Source organism: Anomalospiza imberbis, chromosome 1, assembly GCF_031753505.1.
Source record: "Anomalospiza imberbis isolate Cuckoo-Finch-1a 21T00152 chromosome 1, ASM3175350v1, whole genome shotgun sequence".
NCBI lineage: Eukaryota > Metazoa > Chordata > Aves > Passeriformes > Viduidae > Anomalospiza > Anomalospiza imberbis.
In genome coordinates, this window is record NC_089681.1 from 15,446,872 (window position 1) to 15,470,400 (window position 23,529).

Below are 23,529 nucleotides of genomic sequence, written 5' to 3' on the forward strand. Positions count from 1 at the left end.
CTACAGAATTTAAGTGCAGCCTTGACCTCTGTACTTTCTTATTCAGCTTTACTTACTAGACTTCTGCCCACTTGGCATTTGTTGCTGCTAAGTAATCATCTGTCACATCAAAATCAAATGGTTAATGCATGCAAGTATACTAATAAGCTGCCCTAATGTATATGCAGGTTCTGTAGCTGGACAAAAGCTCAACAGTTATGCAACTGATCCTTCCAATGTGACAACAGGTAATTCTACCATGTGATACAAAATAGGGAAAATACGCTGAAAGTAGAAAATGTGTATATATATTTCTCCTCTTAATTTCTCTGTAAAGTTTATATGAGGCTTTTATAGTCTTTATGCTTCTGAACTTCTGGAAGATCTAAAACCCTTTTGTAGAATGCATTTTGACCCAAGATTCACTTCTAGATAGATCACTTGTTGGTATAACTGAAATCTCAATCAAGGTATAATAAACTCTTTATCCTGAAAACTGAGATAGTACTGGTCATAATAGTGTGGAAATGGCAGATGTCATTTAAGGCCAAGGAAGAGGATTGGGTCTTTGCTTTGATTTCCAGATAGTGGTCAGCAGTACTTTTCAGATTACATACTAGGATTTTCATTGGATAGACAACCAATCCAGAAAAAAAAAGTAGTAGTCAATGTCCTATTTAATCAGTCTGATTTCAGTGAATCCAGTTTCAATTAATGCAATTTTGCCTGATTTTTGAGGCATTTAAAATGCATACCCATCTGACAGTCCATTGGGGAAAATGGTGTATAATCCTGTAGTCATCCTTTGAAATATCAATGTTTAATTTTGCTTATTGCCTGACGGAGATGAAAGTCTTCGTCTGTGGAAAATACATTAATTCAGATAGCAGAAGGTCTTTGTAATGAATGCTTCATAATCTCTGCTTTTATTTATACATTCATGTAAAAAAGTATGCTTTACAGTGCAATCTAAAGCATAGGTTTTCTCCCGATGCCTACCCTGACTGAAATAATAACATACCTCCCTATCTGTCATGTCATCTTAATGGTGCATTTAACCCAGACTGCTTGTGATGGTAGAAGTGAGTCCATGTTACAGGAGGGCCAGCTCTCCTGTCTGTCTCAATCTGGAACTACAGTGCCAGGAGTGGAAAGGGATGTTCCAAAAGTGATGCTTTTGTCCAGGGACTGGTCATGAGCCCTTGAGCCTTTCTATGTACACATTTGGATAGGGTAATGTGTTCATCGTGGGATTCTTGTATTTGAAGAAATGGAGGTGTATTTGAATTCAGCGCAGTTTACCCCTTTCAATTTGATTCTCAGTCACAAATTGAGCAAAAGATTTTTATTTTTATTCAGCAAAATAACGCTATATGTTGTCCCTTGCTCTTGCTAAAGCTTCAAGTCTTCTAAAACTGCAAAAAGTTCTATTTCCTAAGAGTTTTTCCTGTTTCTTAGAGCATGTACAAGCCCTTCCTTTGTCTTCTCTATCCATCCTATCCCTTCAAGAAGAGGAATGAAGTTATATAACTTCTCCCTTAATTTAGAAAAAAGTATCCTGTAATTTATTATCCAGAACCCTTAATAGTTTGATTTTCAGCTTTATGCAGATACAAACACATGTGCTCTTTTAAATAAAATTATCCATGCTAAAAAGAAAAGGTATGAAGACCTTCTTGTCTTCTGTAATGAAATAGGGCTCCTTCTCTGTAAACTTTTCATGGAATATTTTTGTCTGCACATAGATCTTGATTTAGCATCTTCAGCAACTGTTTGTTCATTATAAAAACTCTGGTGAGCTGGTTTTGCTTTAGTAACTCTGTACACTTGAGCGTACTGGCTTTACTTAGTAAGAGTTTTCAGAGATCTTTTGTGATAGAGCAGACATACTGCAGTCCTGGATTAAAGTTTCAGAGTTGTGAATGTGATTACCAGTTTATTTATTTTTATTTTCTTTAGCGATAGAAATGAGCCATTCTGTTATATGAACAAGTCTGTGTTGTTGTAGAGGATGAAACTGAAGAAATACTTAGGAAAGGAAAATTAGGTACATAGAAATGTATATTGCATAGCACTTAGTGCAAATGCTCTGTAGCTACCATTGCTTAAAACAAATAATGTAATAGATGTACACAGGAAAGTTTTAACTGTTGTTTATCCTTTGTAAATTATTTAAGTTGGGAAATAGAATTGGAGGCTTGCTTCCAATTGCTCTTTAGGACAGACTGCTGAGTTCTTTCTAGAGCTTTCCAGACTAGATGGGAGTGGGGTACTCACACCTGATAAGTACTTAAGGCCTTGTAAACTTCATTCGCACTTGCACATGGAGGGAAAGCCTCCCAGGCTGTGATTTAGCACAGCGAATAATGAGCAGGAGAATCGAGCTGTTGAAAAAGCTAATACAGAAGCTTTCTTGTGGGTATCCAGGTATCAGGTAGGTAAAGAGCATATCAAAAGCTCAGATGGCTTTGTAGATAGATTCTGCATACTCAATATCTTAACATCACGTAGCCTCACTGTGGCTGACTTGTATGTATATTTGCCTAAGTTGAATAACAAGTTAATAACACTTGCACTGCAGTTGGAAATACTCAAAAGTGCAATAGCATTTATATTTTATATTCATCTAATAGAAAAATGTATACAGATGTGAGAAAGTGAGTATAATAAATAACTGAGGAGGACATTAGAATAAGAAATCAAAGCCACTTATACGCTTATGATCTTTTCATTAAAGATGCCTGAGTGCAGGTCAGTGGAATTAATTCTAGTTTCCTTAATGGACAGGGGAGGTGATTTTGTTCTTTTTGTACTGTAGCCTTATTATCTGACTGCAAGTACAGGTGGGAGTACGTGTAAGTGATGGATAAGGCTGGTGATTTATTCTGGATTGAAATGTTAAATGGGAAAAAGTTTCAAGAAGGGCTGCTTAAATGTAAATACAGTTAGACATATAAATAATGTCATATTTTAAAAAAATCTTAACATACATAGTAGCAATCCCAAATTAAGAGTAATAATTACATACTTGTAGGAACACGAATTCAAGTATCTAACTTTCACTACCTCTGTTGTGATGCAGTCCCAAGTGTCTAAATACCTGGTCATAAAAGGTTGGTTGCTGCTCATTGACTTGAGAAAGACAGCTTTGTGTGCTGGCTTCTCATCCTGTACCCACTGTAAGTGCTAGAAATGTTACCACTGGCTGTACTGGAGTCAGATGTTCCATCTCCACATAACCTCTTCAAGTAGATGATGTTTTTTTTTACAACGATCCTGCTTTTGTGTCTTATTTCTTCATCAAATGAAATAAAGAATTTGTAATGAATTGTTCACTGCCCAATATAATGTAGTGAAGCATGGTGTGAACAGCTCCTCTGAAGCTGGCCGTGTTCCTCTCTTGCAGCTAGTGTAGGTTGTACTGTGCCTGTGCATTGGTACAGGCTGCCTGGCACTGAGCAGTTCTGTCATGTAGGCAGTGTCTTCCTGGGACCAGGGGGAGGCAGATGCTGAAATCAGGCTATGTTCATAGGAAATCAGGTGAGCCCATTTTGCACAGCCACAGACATGGACAATCCTAAAAGCCACACAAGCAAACAGTGGAAGAGCTAGAAGCACATCTGATACTGCTTCGCAGTCTTGAATAGCATAGGAGAATAATGCATTTTTATTTGATGAGTGTGACTGTAGTGAAACAGCCAGGCATTATCACAAGAAGTAACAGAAAGTTAAGGCTGCCTGTACCATAAGAGCTCTCCATCTTGCTGGGTTGGACACTGCCTGTGCTGTGCGAGCTGGGCAGGGTACAAGTGGTACAGTGGGGCAAAAAAATCATAGTGTACTAATGAAATCATAGTGCTGTGGGAACTCCTCACCTCTTGTATCTGCCTTGTCTTTATATGATCTTTACAGTTATCTACACATCTTAATATTCCATTAAAATCACTAGAAATGTTCTGTAAATTGCAAAATGAAATTCTTAAACAGACTTCAATGTCCTACATGCTCACTAGAGATTCATACCAGTTTTTCACTTTACCTATGGAGAAGGAGCAATTCATTAACTGAAAAGTGTGCTAGCATACCTTGAATATGAAAGTCAGTAACAATTCCTGAGCATAACAGCTCTGTTGCTGTGGCTCAGACTCTGAGTCTTCCTCTTCTCTCTGTCCCCTCTCCATATTAGAAACTAGGCAGGAGGAGTCATCAGCTTTGGTGATGATGATGATGATGGAAAATCACTTGCAGTACCCAAGGGTATGGATTTACTTTCAGGTCATCACCTTAGAAGCCACAGTCCACTTACAAAATATTCCAATTATTTTCTGAAAACTGTAGTGTATCAATAAGTGTGTGGGCTAAAGCTGTTACTTAACCAACTCCAATTAAAAAAAGTTTTTTTTCCAGGACCCCTCAGATATAGCTGTCTGTATTAGAGATATAGCAAGCTCTTCCAGAAATTGTGCTTCTTTCTTTATTAGTCACATCATTTTCTTAAATTCCTGCACTCATCTTTGAATTCTGCCCAGTGGATAATGAATAGATAGTGGATGTGACAGTAACTGAAAATTATTTTGGTTTCAATATCTAAAAGTGATGCTCTACGCTAGCAGCATGATGTGACTAAATAGTGTAAGTAATGGATTTAAAAATAGGAGTTATGGGATTTTCATACTAAAATCTAAAAGTAGTTCTTAAAAATTGAGAAACAGTTTGATTGGTTTGTGATGATGAAAAATAATATCCTTACTGCCCTGAGGATGTTCAGATTAAGTTAATTTTACTTTATTAAAAATAAAAGTAGCACTTTCATGTTATTGCTTTGGAATTCTGAAGGCACTGTGTGATAAAACCCACTTTTTTCCCTTTTTAAAGTTATGAAATTTATTATACACAGAGAAAGAAAGTGGGTTGGAGAGATGATGCATCAGCTTCTGGTAATTGCTATATACTTTTCAGATACAAGCAAAATCTTTAATAATATTTATGGACCAATCCACTGTTTATATTTTGTTTCTTTTTTACACTGAAAGTTTATCCTTTAATGTTCACTCAGAATGAAATATATGATTATTTGTGGACTATGTAGTGAAAAACTCTTCGGTTTAAGTAGCAAAAAAATTCTAAACTAGATCTCCTTCATGTGGAACAACTCTTTTTCATGTAAATGGGAATATAGGACTTGTAAGGTGGGTCACAGATAATGTTTCTTTTTCATTAGAAGGTGCATGTGTTTTTCTCAGAGTCTGTCAGAAAACAAATCAAAACAAAACAAAATGATGTGTTGTAAGCTACCTTTCACACAACTCTCAACTTTTTTTTTATTTCTAATTCTAGGTGGTTCTTTGTGAGATTTCTAGTTATCATGGTAGAAAGATTAGAAAAATTGATGTTTAACAGGAAGATCACCACAATTGACAGCTCCAGACTAGGAGGACTTGAATGTTTATGAGTTGTCTTGGAAAGAAATAAATCATGAAAATTTACCTTGTGAGCAATAATTCACATTTTTTACAGGGTTTACTGTTTTTCTGAAAGCAGCAAGATCTCTTTCATCTGACAAAATCTAAGTTCTCTTCTACAAAGGCTTGTAGAACATGTCTGATCTTAGCTCTGCACATAGCAAGCCTGTCATGTTCTCCATGATATATAACCAAGCCAAAAGCTAAACATCTGTGGCTTGAAATAAACTGCTTTCTGTCTTGTTGCATTTCTCCAGCCAACCTCTCATATCCAGAAAATGGCTCATTTTAAGAAATAATACAAATTTGAAATAAATATTATCATGTAAGTGCTGCTAGTACCCCATTTGACAATGGGGTTTGTGTTAAGGGTCTGAAGCAAGTCTTGAACATTCTGTATTGAGATGAGGTCCCGTCATTAGCAAAGTCATTAGAAACGTAAGTCAAAGGGAGTAAAACAATTTCCAGATTCCATAAAGTATGTGAAACAAAACATTTAAGTGTGAATCCTGCTGTAAAGTTATGTGAAAGCAATGTGGTTTTCAGGCCCACTGGTGGAGCCAGCAAGTTACTCTGTGTAAGTCCCTGATGCCAGACTGCTCTGCCATTGTACAGAATGATGTAGGCCTGCTGAAGTCAGTGAAGCTTCCCTGGTGTGCTCTGGTGACCTGATGGATTGCCTCTTCCATGCACAGAAGGAAGTCATTCCTTGTAAAACAGTCTTCTGAAAATTAGTGTAATCTGGTATTGAGTTTCACTTGAAGTCCCAAACAGCAGCCCAGTCCACCTGTTTTCCAAGACTAACCATGCAAACTCTATGTTCACTTTAGCCTTCTGTTTAGACTACTAGCGTGGGGTGAGATGGAAATTCAGCTGCTATGGTGGCTACAGTTTTGTTATTTGGGCTAGGTCAGAGCTTTGAAGTAATCAATTTATTTGATAATAGTCATTGCTCTTAAAAAGACTTCAACTATAAAGACTTTCAAATGAACAAAAATATGGGTGATCAAAAGAGGAAATGAGCTGTGTCCAAATGGTTTTCTCTTCAGCTGCCAACAGGGGGACCTGCTTGTATAAATAACTATAAGATGGGGATGAGACAGGATAAGCACAAGGATGCCATCAACAGTTTATGTTCTTAAATAATTTTTCTGCCATCTCATAGATAATGTCTCCATTCACAAGGATGCTCAGAAGTTACTTTGCAGCCCTCAGGATGAACTGGTGGGTGTGAGCTCAAGTCTGTGCTGTCTGGTATGCTTCCCATAGTGTTCACTGTCAATTATCTTGTCACAAATCAGAATTTGTTCTAAATCAAACTTTTTTTTAATTAATTTTATCTTACCATGGCAATCATCTACTTACAACATTAAGCAAAAAATTCTTTAACATGCAATAAGACTTAAAAGTAATCTTTTTGGAGAAGGTATAATGTGCCATTTGCTGCACTATTTCTTGTCTTCACCAGATTTTTAGCCCTTGCATCATAAGTCTGAAAAAATGCAGAAAGAAGATCTATGCATGTGAAACAGCTAAAGGAAATGTGAGTCATGGGTGACCCCAAAATAGTGTTTGAAATGGCTGACAGAAAGCTTTGGAAAGAATTTATTTAGAAATAATTCTGCTAATACGTGCTTGGTCTCCATTTTTATTACTAGGAGCATTTAAGCTCTAATCTTCAGATTGTGGTGTAAGAGTCCTCTCTGTGTCAATCACTTCTGGCGTAAAATACGGATTATGTCTTTAAGTGGGAATTACAGAACAATGGAATCTTTCAGGGGCTCATTCATTTTTGGGGGAATCTACAGAGGGTGTCCTAGGAATTGCTGTCAGAAAACACAGTAATAATATTCACTCACATGCACAGAATTGGACTAATCTCTAGATCTGGTGTTAGAGAGGAATTTTCTGCAGAGGAGATTGGCAAGGGCAGCTAGGTGTGGAGAAGCTTCATCCTTTTCTAGGACAGTCATCAATTAAGGGAGCATCTTCAGGCTCTGCCTGGGTGATGCAAGTAAAGTGTGGCAACTCGGCTTCTTTCCAAAACCTTCCCAGTCAGAGCTAGCCAGGTCCTGTAAGGCAACTGCTTCTTCCAAACACATTAGTACTCTTTGTAAATCATTTACATTTTCCCACATGAAACTTCCTCCTTCCTCCTTGGACTGAGGAGGGACATGGTAAGGAAGAAGATTTTTTGCTGCCTTCACACTTAGCTGATTTGTTGTGGAGGGAATTCTCTGTGGTCTGCCAAAAAGCACATCTAAGTGTTCAGTAGTGAGGGACCTTATGATGAACTGCATTCTGTAAGATAGACAGCCATCTTAAATACTTCCTTACTACTTTAATTTGTATTTGTTATTTTGATGTGTTCTCTCTTTGGTAGAGAAAGTTTCAATTTTACCACTTCTTGCACAAGCCAGAGGTAGGCAAAATTTAAGACTAAGTTAAATGTAACTTCAGGTGCTTCTGCTGCAACGTTGCCATAGAAGAACTGATGCTGTAACTGCTGCCAGTTTTGTTGTGTTTGTGTTAAAACAGCACAAGAGGAGTATGTGGGAAAGGAGGATGTAAACATACATACAGGAAGAAGAACATTCGCACAGTCTCATGGATCTTTAAAGGCCAGTCTTGTGATATACCCAGTGTCCTCCTGACTGACTCATTTTCAAGGAATAAAGTTCCTTGGGTCTTCTTAAAACCGTCACAGCTGATGAGGCTGCAGAACCTGACATTTAACTAGAGATGGAAAGTGGCCGACCTTTCAAGTTTCTCCTTGACAGGTCCTGAGTTACCTATTGGCACACCTGATTTCTCTTTGGAAGGTGTAACTGCTATCTCGCCCAAAATAATACTCATAAAAATCTGCAAACAGTCTCATGCCAATTTCTCTTTCACCTTGATGGAGCCTCCCTTGGCTGTAAGGGATTTGAAATAGCTAGTCACTTATTTTTGTGCAATGGAAAATAAAGAACAGTGCCCAAAGGGTTGAGTTGACCAAGAAAAGTCCTTAAATCATGATGTTGAAATCAGAGGGAGTGGTTGAAGTAGCAGACTTTTCTCTTTGGTGTACTAAATGGATCAGGCCCCAAGTTCAAGTCAACCCTTTACTGTAGGATCTAGGGTAAAGGTTGAAGTTACTGTCTGCTATTTTACCAGCATATTTCTACAGATGAGAGTAGCAGCAACCTATGCCCTGAACAAATGAATAATTGTCTGAAGGGTATCACTGAGGAATCTAAAAAGAAAAATTATAATAGTAATAAGAATAAAAATAATAATGAAGATTTATTCTATTTTAAGCAGAATATTGCCATCAGATACTTTAGAAATGTTAACAGTGAGGTCAAATGTTTAATGAAAACATACAGCTATTATTTTGAGCTTAACCTATATAAACTATCTTTTCTGATCTAAGACATATTTCACCTGTAAATGGAACTATGATCTTTCTTTACATATCAGTTGATTTCTTTTGTTTTGAGAGGAGATGGATTATTGTATTTGTTCATCTATTTTGAATTGGTAGGGTTCTTGATTTCCGGTTTACTCCTGTGGCTTTCTTGTGATCAGGTATTTGTAACCTTAATGGAAAGCTTAGAACAATAAATTAAGACTACATGTTCAGTTTTTCTAAATAGCCCAATGGGCTATTATTGGTCTATAAAGGATTTACTGCTTTGTTCTGAGGGTTTTGTGCTTCATGTAAGTGGAAAGTAGCTCTTAATGTTTAGCACAATGTATCAGGTATGCACATGTATGGCTGAGCAGACAATCTGTCTTTGCCAAGATTATAGTTTGTCAGTCATTCAGCACAAAAGAGATCTTTGGTCATTTGATTATTCCTCCAACCCTTTAACACAAAGCACATTTCAGGTTTGTTTCCTGTTAAGACAGTGTCTTTCTCATGTTATTTGTCCATGTATGTAACTTTTTAAAAGTGTGTTACCATTTAGACTTGATGGAAGAATTCTTTTGAGGAAAAATTTGTGTAAGCAAAGAAAAAAAAATTTCAAAATCAGAATAGGTGTCAAGTTTCAAGACTTCAGAAGGGTGAGGCCCTGAGTGTCAGCAAGTATTAAGGAAAACTTAATTTCCCTAAGAAGAAGGACAAAGAAAAATTACAGAAATTCTTCTGACATATGATGGAAAAAGATTTCCTCTTAGTTATCATTTTAATTCCAAATTTCATCTCCATGTCTCACCAGAAGTAAACTAACTGCAAAGTAGATATATTTAGAATAACTTATTTTATTCTATTTAGTTATAAGTAATACTTAATATAATAAATTAAATATTAATTTATTGCATTAATTATTACATATATTGATGTAATAATTATGCATATTTCATGAACCAGAATGCTTTTCCAGTTGTCTGTACGCAACTTAAGGAGATCTGCGATCCAAAGGTAACATTGTGAGTGTTGTATGTGTTAAGATGGATAGGTCCCACCTGAGTAAGTTTTTTTACAGAGGTATAGAAATCAGAGAACAAAACTATTTCATCTTAGGTATTTGACATTTATAAGAAGCATTTTTAGGCTTCTTAGAGGTAACTGACTTGCCATATACTTGCATTAAAATTTAGATTTGTAAAGTACCAGCAACGTACAGAGTTAAGAAGGCCTTAACTGACAAATCTCAAAAAAGTTGTTCTAGTGGGAAATGACATCTGATTAGAAATGCTTAGAGGATAAATGCACAAATACTAATGAAAAGTCCGAAAGGACTGTGATGATTTAACCCCAGCCAGCAACTCAGCCTCACACAGCAACTTGCTTACTCCCCATATCCCTTGTGTCAGGCTGGGGGAGAGAATCAGAAGGGTAAAAGTGAGAGAACTTGTGAGTCGAGATAAAGACAGTTGGAGAAGTAAAACAGAAGCCGCATGCACAAGCAAAGCAAATCAAGGAATTCATTCACCCCTTCCCATGGGCAACCAGGTGTTCAGCCATCCCCAGAAAAGAAGGGCTCTGTCACTATAACAGTGGCTTGGGAAGATAAATCACATCACTTCACATATCCCTAAATGCCTGGGGGATAGTTACAGTTAAGCCCTTCTACCTTGTAGGCAAAAAGAAAACTTCAGAGATTATTTCATTTCCATGAATAGGATGTTCCTGAATACAAAATGCAAAGTCCTAATAAGCATCTTTTTTCAAGCATGGGGAAAACTCCTGACTAGAAGCTGAAGTCTTATAAATTCAGATTAGAAAAGATCAGCTTTGAGAGACTGCCAGTAGGGTCTCTTGATTTATTCAGATCAGAATAGGGTGTATTTTTACAGGACTGCTTTAGCCCAACACAAGTTTTAATCAAATACAATTTACTGGGTTCCATCCAGCAGCAATGACTTGAAATTTAGTCCTTTCCAGCCATAAATTCGACATTTCCAAAAATGAATAATGAAATCTTAGTCTCACTAAAATCAGCATCAGTATTTCTTAATTTCTCTTCTCCTTCTAAACTGGTGGAAAGATAAAACTAACTTTTGATATTTTTTCCTGTGATTTCTCATCTCAGGAGGTAGCAGCCCCCCCAGTTCCTTGCATAACCTACTATTCCATATTACTAGACTGAATTTTCTTGGCTCGAAGACAGATGAATCTTATCTTATTGCATATTAACAGGTTAATGCTGTCATCAGTGCTTTTCTGAGCTAATGCTAAAAATAATCCAGGACTGGCAAAAAAAGGTATCCACTTCAGTTCAATTGACTTAACATCGTTATGAAGGTGACCATCTAACTGTTTCATATTCTGAATCTTTATTCTTCCTTCAGGTACAGTTGCTGCATAATCATAAAGCCAAATATTTACCAATTCAAATCTATTGATTAGACTGCTGTGTGTATTGATTAGACTTCTGTCTGCTGTGTTAATGGTTGGACTTGAGGATCTTACAGGTATTTTCCAGCCTAGAAAATTCTGTGATTCTGTAATCCTGTGATATCTTCTGCAGTAAAGATGAGTTCTAAGGAAGAAAGCAGCATGTGAAGCAGTGAGCTGGTAAAGGTACTTGATTCCTTCTCCCTTCTCTGAAAGCTTAAAGCTGAGGTCTTCTCTGATCTCAGGGATCACACTCTGCAGTTGCTCAGAGCACAATCTGCCTGTTGATGCTGACGGGTTTGCCTCCCTGCAAATGAGGCCGTGTGTGCAGCGGGATCCGCCAGAGCTGCAGAGCAGGACTGAAACTGGACAGTGCCAATACACTGGTTTCTTCAAGTTAAAAATCTTTATGCATGTATTAGAATCACAGAATGGACCTTAAAGGTCATCTAGTCCCAGCCCCCCTGCCATAGGCAGGGGCACCTCCCACCAGACCAGATTGCTCAAAGCCATATCCAACCTGATGTCTAACTAAAATGTGTTCAAGGCCAAGTGACTTGTGCAGGAAAATCTTACATTTTCTGGTTACAAGTTTGTACATTGATTTTTTTGGTGCTAAGCAAGTTTTAGGGTTTTTTAATCTTTCAGTATTTCATCTCTTTGCTGCTTTTGTTTTTCCTTTGAGCTATAGTCATGCACTTTGCCCCAGACAGGTCTCTGAAATAAAAGAGCAATGAATCCTTCTTTCTAGTTTCAGCTTGCAGCCAGTTCATTCAGATAGATTATATTTCTAAACTCTGTGTGTGAGGTACATGGTTTCAAATGACATATCATGAGAAATATTTTAGCAAATGATGGTTTATTATCACTCTGTCCTTTGAACTGCAACATCATTAAAAAAAGGGGAAAAACCCACATTAATTTAAATACAAAGAATATGGTAGATGATTCTCCTCCTGTATCCAAGCCTGGTGGTTCAAAGGAATGATGTTTTCTTTGATTTCTTCTGCATTATATTTCTGTATCAGTACACAGACTTTTGAATATAGTTGCCTGAAATGACATATTTTTTGTGGTTTTATTTTGATTCCTGAATTGCAGTGTGAAACAAAGTATATAAACAAAGCAGTTTTTCCGTCCTATCACACTGTGCGATTTGTACAACCCTGAAAATTGAGCTAAATCCTCTGGGTGTGAAGTAAGAAGAAACAGCTCTTTCCCCTCTGCTCCTCAAAACCACATGAACTTAAATATTAATGAAACTTTCATGAATCACACATAACACATACTGCCCCTTTGTGCCTGAAAGGCCCCAGCTTTTTATGGTTGGTACTGTACAGCCAGGAGAATAGAAAGCAGAGTCATAAAACAGTAATTAATACACTTCTGAGCTGAGCTATTTTATTGTGTAGATGCTAATTAAGAATGATAGATCCCAGTGACTGAGTGGCACATAATACATTTGGTCAGCATAAGTGAAAGGTCAGTTATCATTTTGACTGCTTTAAGTGAAAATGTTTTGCCTTATGTCAGTGATTTCAGGAACCACAAATGTCAAAGTGAAATGCCTTATGCCTTCTCTTTCTAGAATGTGGATTTTTAGTGACATAACAGGAGTGCTTGCCTTGTGAAAGCATTTGATTTGTTGTGGGGTTTCTGACCAAACAGTCAGGAGGGAAAAGAAAATTTAAAAAATTAAAAAATAAATATTAAACCTTGGCATTGCGAATGCATTCTGTTCAGGGTGGTTCTCTGAGGCGCTGTAAAACAGACTGGCTTTCCAAATGGGACAACCCCTTCAGCCAAAAAATGAGTCAATGAGACTGGACACTTCAAAGTTCTCTTTTGGAAAATCTCATCCACTTGATCAAAACGTTCCTTGATGGGTTTAGAATATTTCTAAGTTATTAATTTTCAGAAAAATGGGAAAGGGTAGTCTTAAATCCAAAACTTGAGATGAATTCAGACATTGCAGCTTTTTACAGCAAGGATACAAGTCAGAAAGGGAGCTCGTGTTCTGGCAGTAGGAATGTTAGACATCTCACAGATGCTCGTACCAGTGCTACATGTTTAACTTCACTTGTCATCTCTGTATTCTTCATAGCTTAGACACCTTCTATTTTTCTTTAGTACTGTATGACCATGATTAAAGTCAATAGAAAAAATCCTGTCTTGAGGCTATTAAGACCCTTAGATACTTTAAAGGGTGCATGCTGAGACAAAAGCATGACATGATTTTTTTTTAAGTCAATATTGCTTTTAAAATCTTGCATTATTAAATATAATTTGATATTTTGATCTCATATATATGTGCCATTTTTTCCTTAAGGATGATCTACTGCAATTAAAAAAGAAAACAAAGGGAAAAGTAGGTAACAAAGGAAGACTTTTAGTTCAGTTCTGTGATGTGTTTTGGGCAGTACCAAAACCACCAGAGTTAGAACTGGGGACTGCAGTTAATATGGTAGTTCACATAGCAGCTGACTATTTTAAAAAAGCAAGCATGAATTGACCATGAGGTGCTGTTATACCTCCTACAGATCCTATTGCAGTGCAAGAAAAGAATGATGCCATATTAAAAAAGAAAAAAAAAATTGAAACGGACTGCAAGTAGCAGTTCATGGTTTTACATACTAGTGTTCCTACCACTGTGTGTTTTAAAGAATAACATGTCCTTGCACAGGAAATTGATACTTGATACTGCTTCTGATAATGTCAGAGTGGGTGTTTGAGTAAATGGGTTTAGCATGCTATAAAGTGAGTGACTAAGTGAAATTTCTTAGGTAAATGGGTATGATCAGTAATGGTGATCACTAAAGTGAAAGAACATGCAGCAAATGGGAAAGTAAGCACAGTAACAAAGGCAGAAATTTCACCTTAAAGTTGGTGACGGACAGAAATACCCAGCACAGATCAGAGAGTGAGTTGCTCGGTGAAAAGGAGTAATAACTGATGCAAATGGCATCTGCATAAAGCCCTTGACCTTGCTAAAAATGAAGAATAAAATGAATGGGCTTTCAGCTCTCGGAAGAAATCAGCGAGGGGGCAGGCACAGAGCTCAGGGCAGTCTGGGCAGTGCTCCTGCTCACCGGAATGTGGTGCATGAGAACCAGCGATAGAGCCTGACTTGTGTGCACAACAGGGACATTGCAGCTAGCAGCTTATGTTTTAGTATAATGCTAACTTACTCGGGCAGCTCTGGGCACACTCCTAAGAAGCCACTAATGACATTGCAGTTGTGTAACTTGAACAGTCTCTGTTCTTGCTCAGACTGCCAAGAATACTGCAACCCAAAAAGCCTGTTACGCAACTGAGAGAGAGAAACTTGGGCCGCTGCAGACAGCCACGTCTTGACAATTAGATTTTTGTCCAGACTGACTTTTCGGCTCATTTTTTATTTTAACAGGACTATGGTTTTCCTATATATGCTTCTTCAGTATAGCAAAGCCATTTATTTTACCAGGAAGCTGAGCGCAGTGTTACAGTATAATGGCATCTGTAGTTCAGCTTCTATTTATCTGCACCTTTCTGAGTAATGAAGCTGCTGACAGCTTTCCAGAAGGTCTAAGATCCACTGCAAAATTATAATCAAGCTAGGTGTTCTTTGGAGAAGAGAAGAAAGAAATTTTTCTGAAGAGCAAGTTTATGTTGACCTATAACAGGAAGAAGACACATAAGAAGAGACCTTGTGTATCACATGCTTCAGTCCTATGCACTCATAGGACGTCACATTGTACTTTTAGGAATTAGATCACGTTCTATTTTAAAATGCACAGAACTATTTTTTCCCCCCTTTGCTGCTATTCTTGTGGAAAGAGTGTTTCAGAAGTCTGCTTGCTATAAAACCTTCTTCTCCTTTCTGCCCTCAATTTATGCCTGACCATAATTGATGAAAGACTAGACAAATTACATCATTAATTGTTTATTCTCATTTGTGGTATGCCATTTATGTGACTGTCATCTTAGTAAAATTCAGTTGTTGAATTACTGACTTTAAAAGACTGAGAAGAATATGTGGGATCTTGAAATTTGAGTGGAAGTCTGTTGATATCCAAGAGATATTTTGGGTTGGTTTTTTGGGTGCTGGTAATACTCAGTTTCAGAACTTGAGTAACCTTTCTCTCTTCTTGAGATGAAAATGAGGTCCTTGTCAACACAGGAGAGCACTCACTGAACTGCTAGCTGTGCTTGGTAATTTACCTGCAGGCACCGTAAAATCCATTATGTCTTCAAATATTGATCTTACGTTTGATTTGAAGTGTAAGATATCATTTGAACTATTGAAGCAAGTTGCAGATTTTCTCTGGGAATTATCTATGAGTAATTAAAAGAGATTTTCTGGCTCAAAAGGAGACAGCAGAGGACTGCTCAAAGGGAGGTGATTGAAAGGGAGGGAGGTTATTAGTGACATCCAGGAAGCATAGTCTAGGGACCAATTTTTTAAACAGTTTCTTTAATGTCTGCAGCACAAAAAGAAGAGCCCAGCTATACATTTGGGAAATGAGGATGACAATTTCTGCTTAACATGGCTGGTTACAGCAGTTGTTAGACAGAAGTAGCTCCTGGAGCAAACCCAAAGAAGTAGCACTCTTGAACCAGATGCTGAGCTCCAGAGTCAGGCTCTTCTTTTCTTCTTCTTTCCCTTGATTTTTGAATTCATTACTGAAAAGTGGTGTTTTCTTCAACAAAGTTTGAGTCTGGGTAAAGATCTAGAATCCAACTCATTTTTTGTGCAGGTGTTGTACCAGCTAATTAGAGGAAAGTATTTCCATGTATGTTTCCAAGTCAATGTGTCCCCAGTTGCTCTGAAATTTTTCTGCGCTCACTGTTCTGATTATTTTCTTAAGAGACATTTCAGTGTATTTTGCCTATTTTCCAGGTTCCTGCTGAGCTTATGTAGGAAACAGACAGAGAGTTCTTGAGGCACAGGGAGCTCTACTGACTCTGAGGGAGAACTTTATGTGGCTGAGAAGCTTTCAGGTGAAAGCAAAAGCTGTTTTCAGGGCTAATGGCTGCTAAGCATGGCTAATGTAGCTCACAGTTTTGAGTTCAGGCACCTCAGGACAAACTAAATCCTGGTTTAGATACCTAAAGCCTACTTTGGATCTGGACCAAATGCTTTATGTTTGGAGAAATGTTCTGGAGAATATAGGTGCTTCTGACTTCAGCATGCAGATACTTAAACTTGATTAGAATGAAAAAAGCAAGAATCTTATGCATAAATTAGTGTTAAAACATATTGAGATCTAAGCCTAAAAAAATCAAGGAAATTCTATGGTAGGATTATTACATCAGTCTTTCTGTCTTCCTCCACCAGACTCAAACTCCCTTTCTCCCAACAAATATGACTGTCTCTTTATCTGCCACTGGGGTTTATTATCTTCGTGTGGAACAATTTATTATCGTGCAACCAGTATATACAGTTAAAAAGATGTTGTCTCTGTTGTGTTTTTGGTTGATCAGAGCCTGATTTGTTAACTTTCTGAGCTTGCTGTGAACCTTGCTTTGTTTTCAGTAACATGTCTGGAGACCACTGGTCTTAATGCTGTGGGTTGCTATAGCTGTACTGCTTCTCATGCTCTTTCATTTCTCTTGTCATTTGGAACATGTATTATTTTAGATGATATAGTTTGGGGTAGTTTAATTTTTTTTAATAAAATATTGTAAAAACACTTAAATCTTGGTTATTGCTTCCAGCATCCCAAAATAACATTCTAAATAGATACTGTAATACTGTACTTGTTTTTCTATTATTTATCTAACAAGCCACCCATGGTGTGTAAATTCCATCAAACAATGTCTGCATTGTGAAAAAGAATAACTATTGGTGTCTGTTTTAAAAGTTATTCTGTTTGCTTAGTGGGACTACATATATATTTGAAAACAGCCTACCAAGTTAGGATGAGCTAGTGCTTTTTTAGTGCTTGTTTTCTTCCTCTTCCAAACTGTTCTTTCCCTCTAAAATACAGAAATATTCCTAGAAAGATGAGGAGCTTTGTCCTGAATAGGAATCCTGACCTCTGATCAACATTTGGTTACAGGGAACAGCAATTTTCTGTGTGGGATTGGGGAAAGAGGATAAATCATAAATAAACACCTTTCAGTTTTTTACACATTTGTGTGTCCTATGGATATTTGATGTAAATATATAAATTATCATTGAGAGGCTAGATCAAAAAAAAAGAGCAGTGAAGAATCTCTCTTTTCAAAAGTATTGACAGGTGAGCACCTGAGTGACTGTTTCTTAAATATAGAGTTAACAAACTTTTTAATATCTGGCCTGTGACTTTCAAAATGAAGCATAATTAAGAAGTTGATGTTTTTCAACTATTTAGCCATAGCAATATTTTAGCTTTTGAAACTGCTTTAATGATTGTCAATTGTGTAGCATATTGCATTTTACTAGACTCACAAGAACTAAATATAACACTCAGATTTCCAGGAACTCATAAAAGATCCTTATTTGTGCAGAAGAAGGCATTTTTTATGTGTCTTGAAGCACAAATGTTTTACTTGTAGTTCTGCGTGTAATGAGAGTTATTACTACTCTGTATGCAGTTAGCTAGATCTGTGCATGGTAATACAGCAGTATAGATCCCAATTGTTAAGTATTTTCCATGCATTTAAAATAGGATTAATGGACTGTTTGCATGGCAAGTTCTATTTACAATTTTGAGTTTAAATCTGCAGGTATGTGCTGTTTACAGCTGAGACAATCACTTGTTGATCTTTGCAAGAATTTACATTTAAATTTATCAATACTGGAAATGTTTTATTTGCAAAAGATCTTTACAGTAGTGTTTAAAAATGAGGTAGGTAGTTTTTATGTATATATTGTTATAAAACATACACATTTTAGGAGTGTTTGCCATTTAGGCAATAAGGAATGCATGTGTAAAGTTGATGCTGTTGTTCAAAGCAAAAGAAAGCAGAGTCCCATCTTTTTTATTTGTCTCACACAGGCTCCTGCACAGTAGCAGGCAAAGCAATGTATATTTACAAATAGAGAAAAAAGGAATATGAAAACTCAGATTTAATACTTGATAGTTTATTCAGCTCTGTTATCACCATGAGATAAATGTAATCAAAATGACTGTCCCACCATAATAGTTTGTGTACTAGAAGTGATTAGGTACATTCTGAAATTTATGTTTGTGTTTATATTTTAGTTAGTGGTTTAGGCTATGAAATTTTGGCCCTGGGGTTAAACCAAAAGGTTTTCAAACCAAGAAATCCATGGCTAAAATATGTTTGGTGGGAGGGAATAATGTAATTACACACAGCTTTTTGATAAACAGCCTAAATTGTGCTTCAAAGGACAGATGTGTCTTTAATAATCTGAACCATTTGCATTTTCAGATTAAACCCTGCTTGATTGCATTGTAGTTGATATGTATGCTTAAATCTATATGTTAAATGTATTACTTTGATATAGAGCATATTGTTTGACTTTGTTCTTATGATCTGACAAGCTTCATTATATAATAAACTAGTTTAAATAAATCTTAAAGACATAAAAGTGATCTTGACACTAAAAAAAAATTTGAAGCACACAAATGATATATTGGTTAGATGTTCCAGAGAGAGTCAAAGCTTTTTTTCATTCAGATCTTTGAACATGTGTTTTGAATAAAGCTGTAAGGCATTTTCCAGTAACCAGTGTTGTATTACAAAAATGAGTAAAGTAAAACAAAAGGAAAACATGTTTCAACATTTTATTCAGTATTGTCACACATTGTTGCACATTTCCAGCTGGAAGTAAATGTGACATTTGTAATGCTAATTTTTCAAACCTAACCTTTTATAACATATAAAATATTACTTGGGATGGTGTACCCTTGTGAAAAGAGCAGGAGTAATGAAGTACTCGATCAGGGTTCAATTGGATTCCTAATGGCTTGAGTGCAATTACACTGCCAGTTGGTTGCAATCAATCAAAACCGTTTTTGAATTGTTCTCTTAAACTGTATCTAGTGTTAACTGCTGATAAGCAGGTTATAGAGCACTTGACCTGATATAGTAGCAGTGCGTGTGTCTCACAAACAGCTAGTGATGCTGTTAATTTGAAACAATGTTTTTCCCACATGAGGAAGACCCCCTGATTTGTTAATGCAGAAGAACACACTGTAGCTTTGCTCCATATTATGTGTGATGGAAAAATGTGAACGTAAGAATAATGTAAGGAAAATGCAGTATATAATTTTATTGCTAGGTATGTAATACTGTTAATTGTGGGCTACAGATATATTAACTAACTAAAAAAAAAAGAAAACTCATTGAGTTGCTCCCCGTTTTCATCTATCATAATGACAAATTGCCAGGCTGTGTTGACTCAGAGAGGGAAAGCAGAGAAGCAAGAAGGGAAAGAGCACATGCAAGCAATTCAGATATTATAAAAAAAGGCAAATTAAAGAAAAAAAAAAGAAAAAAATCTTACAATTAAGCTATAATGGAATTTATGGAAAGATGGATATAATTTATTTTGGTTTATTTGTCCAGGGCCATAACATATTAGCCTGGGAATATAATCTAAACCATACCACATTCAATGTCGCTAATGGGACATTTATGCTAAAGGGACTTATTCCCATACTTCAGGATAGGAAAAATATGCTCTAAAGTTTCATTGCAAGGCATTCCTCTGAAAATGAAAGCTAATTAAATATTTTTTACTGTTAGTTTAAAGTATCATACACCTGAAGACCTTTAATCCATGTGAAAAATGGTAGAACTCAGCAAATGTGGTACTTGAAGCAAGGCTGACAGTCTCAGGAGGCTCAGTACCTCCTCACTAGCCACTACCTAATTTTTACCCCACTACACCTCAGCAGGAGACACTTTACTATAAGTGTGGCAGTACAAAAATATTTCACTATTTGTGTTTGATCCCATGATTCCCCTCCTGACTCTGGTAGCACAAATGCCGTGCAATTGTAGCAAGATGGGATGGGTGCCCATGTGCTTTTTTTACAAACTGGGTTAATGCTTACATTCAAATGTTGTTCCAATTGAAGACAGCAACAATAATTGCATGCATCTTACTCAAAGAATATCTGCTTGTTTACTGAACAAGTTCTTTGTTAAATATGTATCTTTTTTTGATGATGAAAAATCAGTTAGGATTCACTCTGTAACTGTACTCCTTAAACACATCCCAAGCATCACCAGGTAAGTTTGATGCTTAAAATGTTGGCTTCCTCAATATTCAGCCTGCACCTCTACTTCAGATTCCCAGCTTTGCAGGTGTATAGATCAAGTCCTCATTTTTTCGGAAACTAAAACAAGCACAGTTTCATTGCACAGTGAAAACTTGCAGCTAGAAAAGGAAAAGCAGAAAGGAGGATTTAAAAAAGAAAACCCAAAAAAAAACAGTTAAGGACAAAACATACTTCCAGATGGTCTCTCTTATATTGTACTGCTTTATATACAGGGCCATCTGTAACTCTTTAGTTAATTTCCACTGGTCTAATTCTGTACTTGCATGTATGTTTCTAGAATAGATTTGACCAAAATATGGGGCTTTTATGTACTGTTTGTGGGATATTTTCAGACTAATATATAACAGACCTTGGCTGCTCTGCCCTTTGTGTAGATACAGAATGCCAAAGGGTAGGGGAATGGCCTCCTCTCATATCTTACCCAATTCTTTGGAGGCTTCTTAACTCAAAGGAGTACAACAAGCAGATTTGGTTTGTCACATGTACACACAGTGGGAAGCTCCGCATGCTCATTTGAATGCCCAGTATTTATAATGAACGTGCTTTATATGAGTGTTTAAAACCCCCATCCATTTACTGCATTTAAAAATACCTCTACTGTCTTTTCCCAAAGACAGTCATTTAGAGCTTTCAAGATAACGGTGGGAAAATTTTGTGCAGAGGCATTAATGTAATGGCATCAACATTTATTCTCTTCATGTGCCAGTTTTCAAAAGACTTGAAATTGCAGAGTGAATTTTTGGTGCATTCATTTTTAATTGACTATATTGAAAAAAAGGGAGCAAGCACAAAAACATCAACTTGTCTGAAGTGTTTGTCACTCATATTTTATTTTCAAAATGTCTTCTCAGTTCATATAACTTAGATTGTAAAGTAAAAAACAATTAAGAAATGTATCAAAGTACTCTAATCTGTTAAGATGGCCTTAATGTAGACAATGCTTTCTACATTTGAGATCTCTTTAAATATTTGTTCTATATAAGCTATATAGAGCAAAGTAATTACTTCTGTTACCTCATATATTCAGATTTCACTATCCAACTTTTATTTCTTACTGGGTTTTTTTAATGTATTTTACTTTTAATGGCTTCCTTTCTTGAATTTAGGAACATTATGCAGTTCTCTGTCTCAGACAAGCAAAGAAATAGGTAATCTTTTTGTCTCTGACATAATTTTTCTTCTTTTTGTAAGACTCACATTTAGAAGAACAGTAACATTGCAGTTGTCTCTGTCTCCTTGTAGATCTTTCTTAACGGGTGCTTTCAGGCAATGAAAACCACAGAGCATATGGATCAAAAAGAATGGGATTCAGGTGATGAAAGCAATTGTTTCTTGTTGCCTGTCTTGATTTTCTTTTGAGTTTGTGTCGAAAAGTTGAGGTTGAAGTCAGATGATAAATTTCCAAGGTCCTTGGATGGCTTAACCATCCTCATGTTCTTGGAAAAGATAGCTGAATCCATGTTCATACTTATTTCAGATGGAGATTTTAGTTATTCTTGCTGGGAAATCCTATAATTTCTTTCCATGTAAATAATGATAGTGAACAACAAATGTTGCTCTGATCTTCTCACTTGGAATTAAGTAACAAAAATCTGACGTGTCTGTTGCCTGAGGATGATTGTTACATATATTTCAGTTTATGACGGGCATTACTGGTCAGAAATAAGTGTCTGTGCCTGAAAAACAGTGCTAACCCTGCTGTGGACCTAGATACTTTCCATGGAAGACAGCAGTCTGAACACGTTGGGCCATCCCAGTGCTGCTTGTGCTACTTTGGTGTTTTACCTACCTGACAATATATGAAGTGGAAAGGGTTGTTTGTTTGTTTGTTTAGCAGCAGTTGCTGTAAGTGCTCTCTGCAATCCACTACTGCTCTGCTGTTTTAAAACTAATTACAGAAGTGTAGGCATCAGCTATCATGAAGAGGATAGGGAGAGTTGGTAGGGGGATCTGGAAAGAGTGGTGAGCGTGGCTTTAGCTGGAACATTTTTCTGGCTGTCAGAGTAAGACAGCAGGTGTTGGCATTTATGTTCCATCTGTGTAAATTGACAATGGGTATCTGTTTGGTTAGTTGTTCATATGATCTAATTCTGTGCAATATTTGAGCACCTACATGATGCAAAGCACAGAGGGGAAGGCCAGTCCTGCAGTCCTGTGGGATGATGTTGCCCTTGGCTGCTGCTGAATCTGCCTGACCAGGAAGTCAGTGAGGATACCTGGAAGTCAGTGAGGATACTCTTTTTCTCTTCACTGTGTTGTTCTTCATGCTTTTCTTCTTACCTCTCAAGAGAAAGAAATAAATATCTGTGTTGGCTGCAACACTGTAACAACTTTACCTCAAAGTGATAGGCAAAATAAATGGCAAAATTATATTCTTCAGAATTACTCATCTTGAACAGGCTGCTGTAAATTCACCGATATTGTAATCACAGATACTGAAAATAGAAGGATAAACTTTCTTTCCAAATGAGGAGATTGCTCTGCTTTTCCTGTTCTTCTTAAGTTAGTTGTCTTATAGTCATCAGGGTGTTGAGATTCTCCAACTATCAATTAAATGTGACTTTCAGTCTCTTTATAGATCCTCATGATATTTTATTCAAACATTCAATCTGTCTTCTTCAGCTTATTTTATTTCATAATTTTGGAAAATAGGCAATCTAATCTAGTCTGTACATCTTTCTGCAACATCTACTGGAATGACATAGTAAAAAGCTGTGAGTCCTAAGAGTAGTGGCTCTCAGATCTTACCAGTGGGGAAATTTTATTGGAAAGAAAAACCCCAAAGAAGGCAACATCCTGCTGCTGTCACAACCCACTTCCAGAGCCAAGTTTGATTGTGGATTCATCTTGCTTTATCTTTCAAAAACACAGTTGTATTTGATGCTGTTAATATTTAGTTTCCAGAAATTTCCAGTGTTTGCTTCTCTGGGGAAACATAGGAGTAACCCAGTGGCATTCAAAATCTTATTGTACATCTACAATGCATGTTGTTCAAAATACATTCAGTGTACAGCTGATGTGGCATTTGAAGATGTCATTTGAA

The 23,529-nt window shown here is 36.7% G+C and overlaps 1 protein-coding gene across 8 annotated transcripts in view; it reads left to right on the plus strand.

Moving 5' to 3' along the window:
* Nucleotides 1–23,529, plus strand: part of TRPS1 (transcriptional repressor GATA binding 1) — a 214,593-nt gene that overhangs the window by 153,496 nt on the left and 37,568 nt on the right. For 6 of the 8 annotated variants that reach the window (XM_068182644.1, XM_068182701.1, XM_068182677.1 and 3 more), the window contains one exon: nt 6,910–6,984. The exons of the other annotated variants lie outside the window; for them this stretch is intronic. In XM_068182644.1, coding sequence (XP_068038745.1) covers nt 6,910–6,984 — 75 coding nt within the window. The remainder of the gene's footprint in view (nt 1–6,909; nt 6,985–23,529) is intronic. 8 annotated transcript variants of the gene reach the window in all.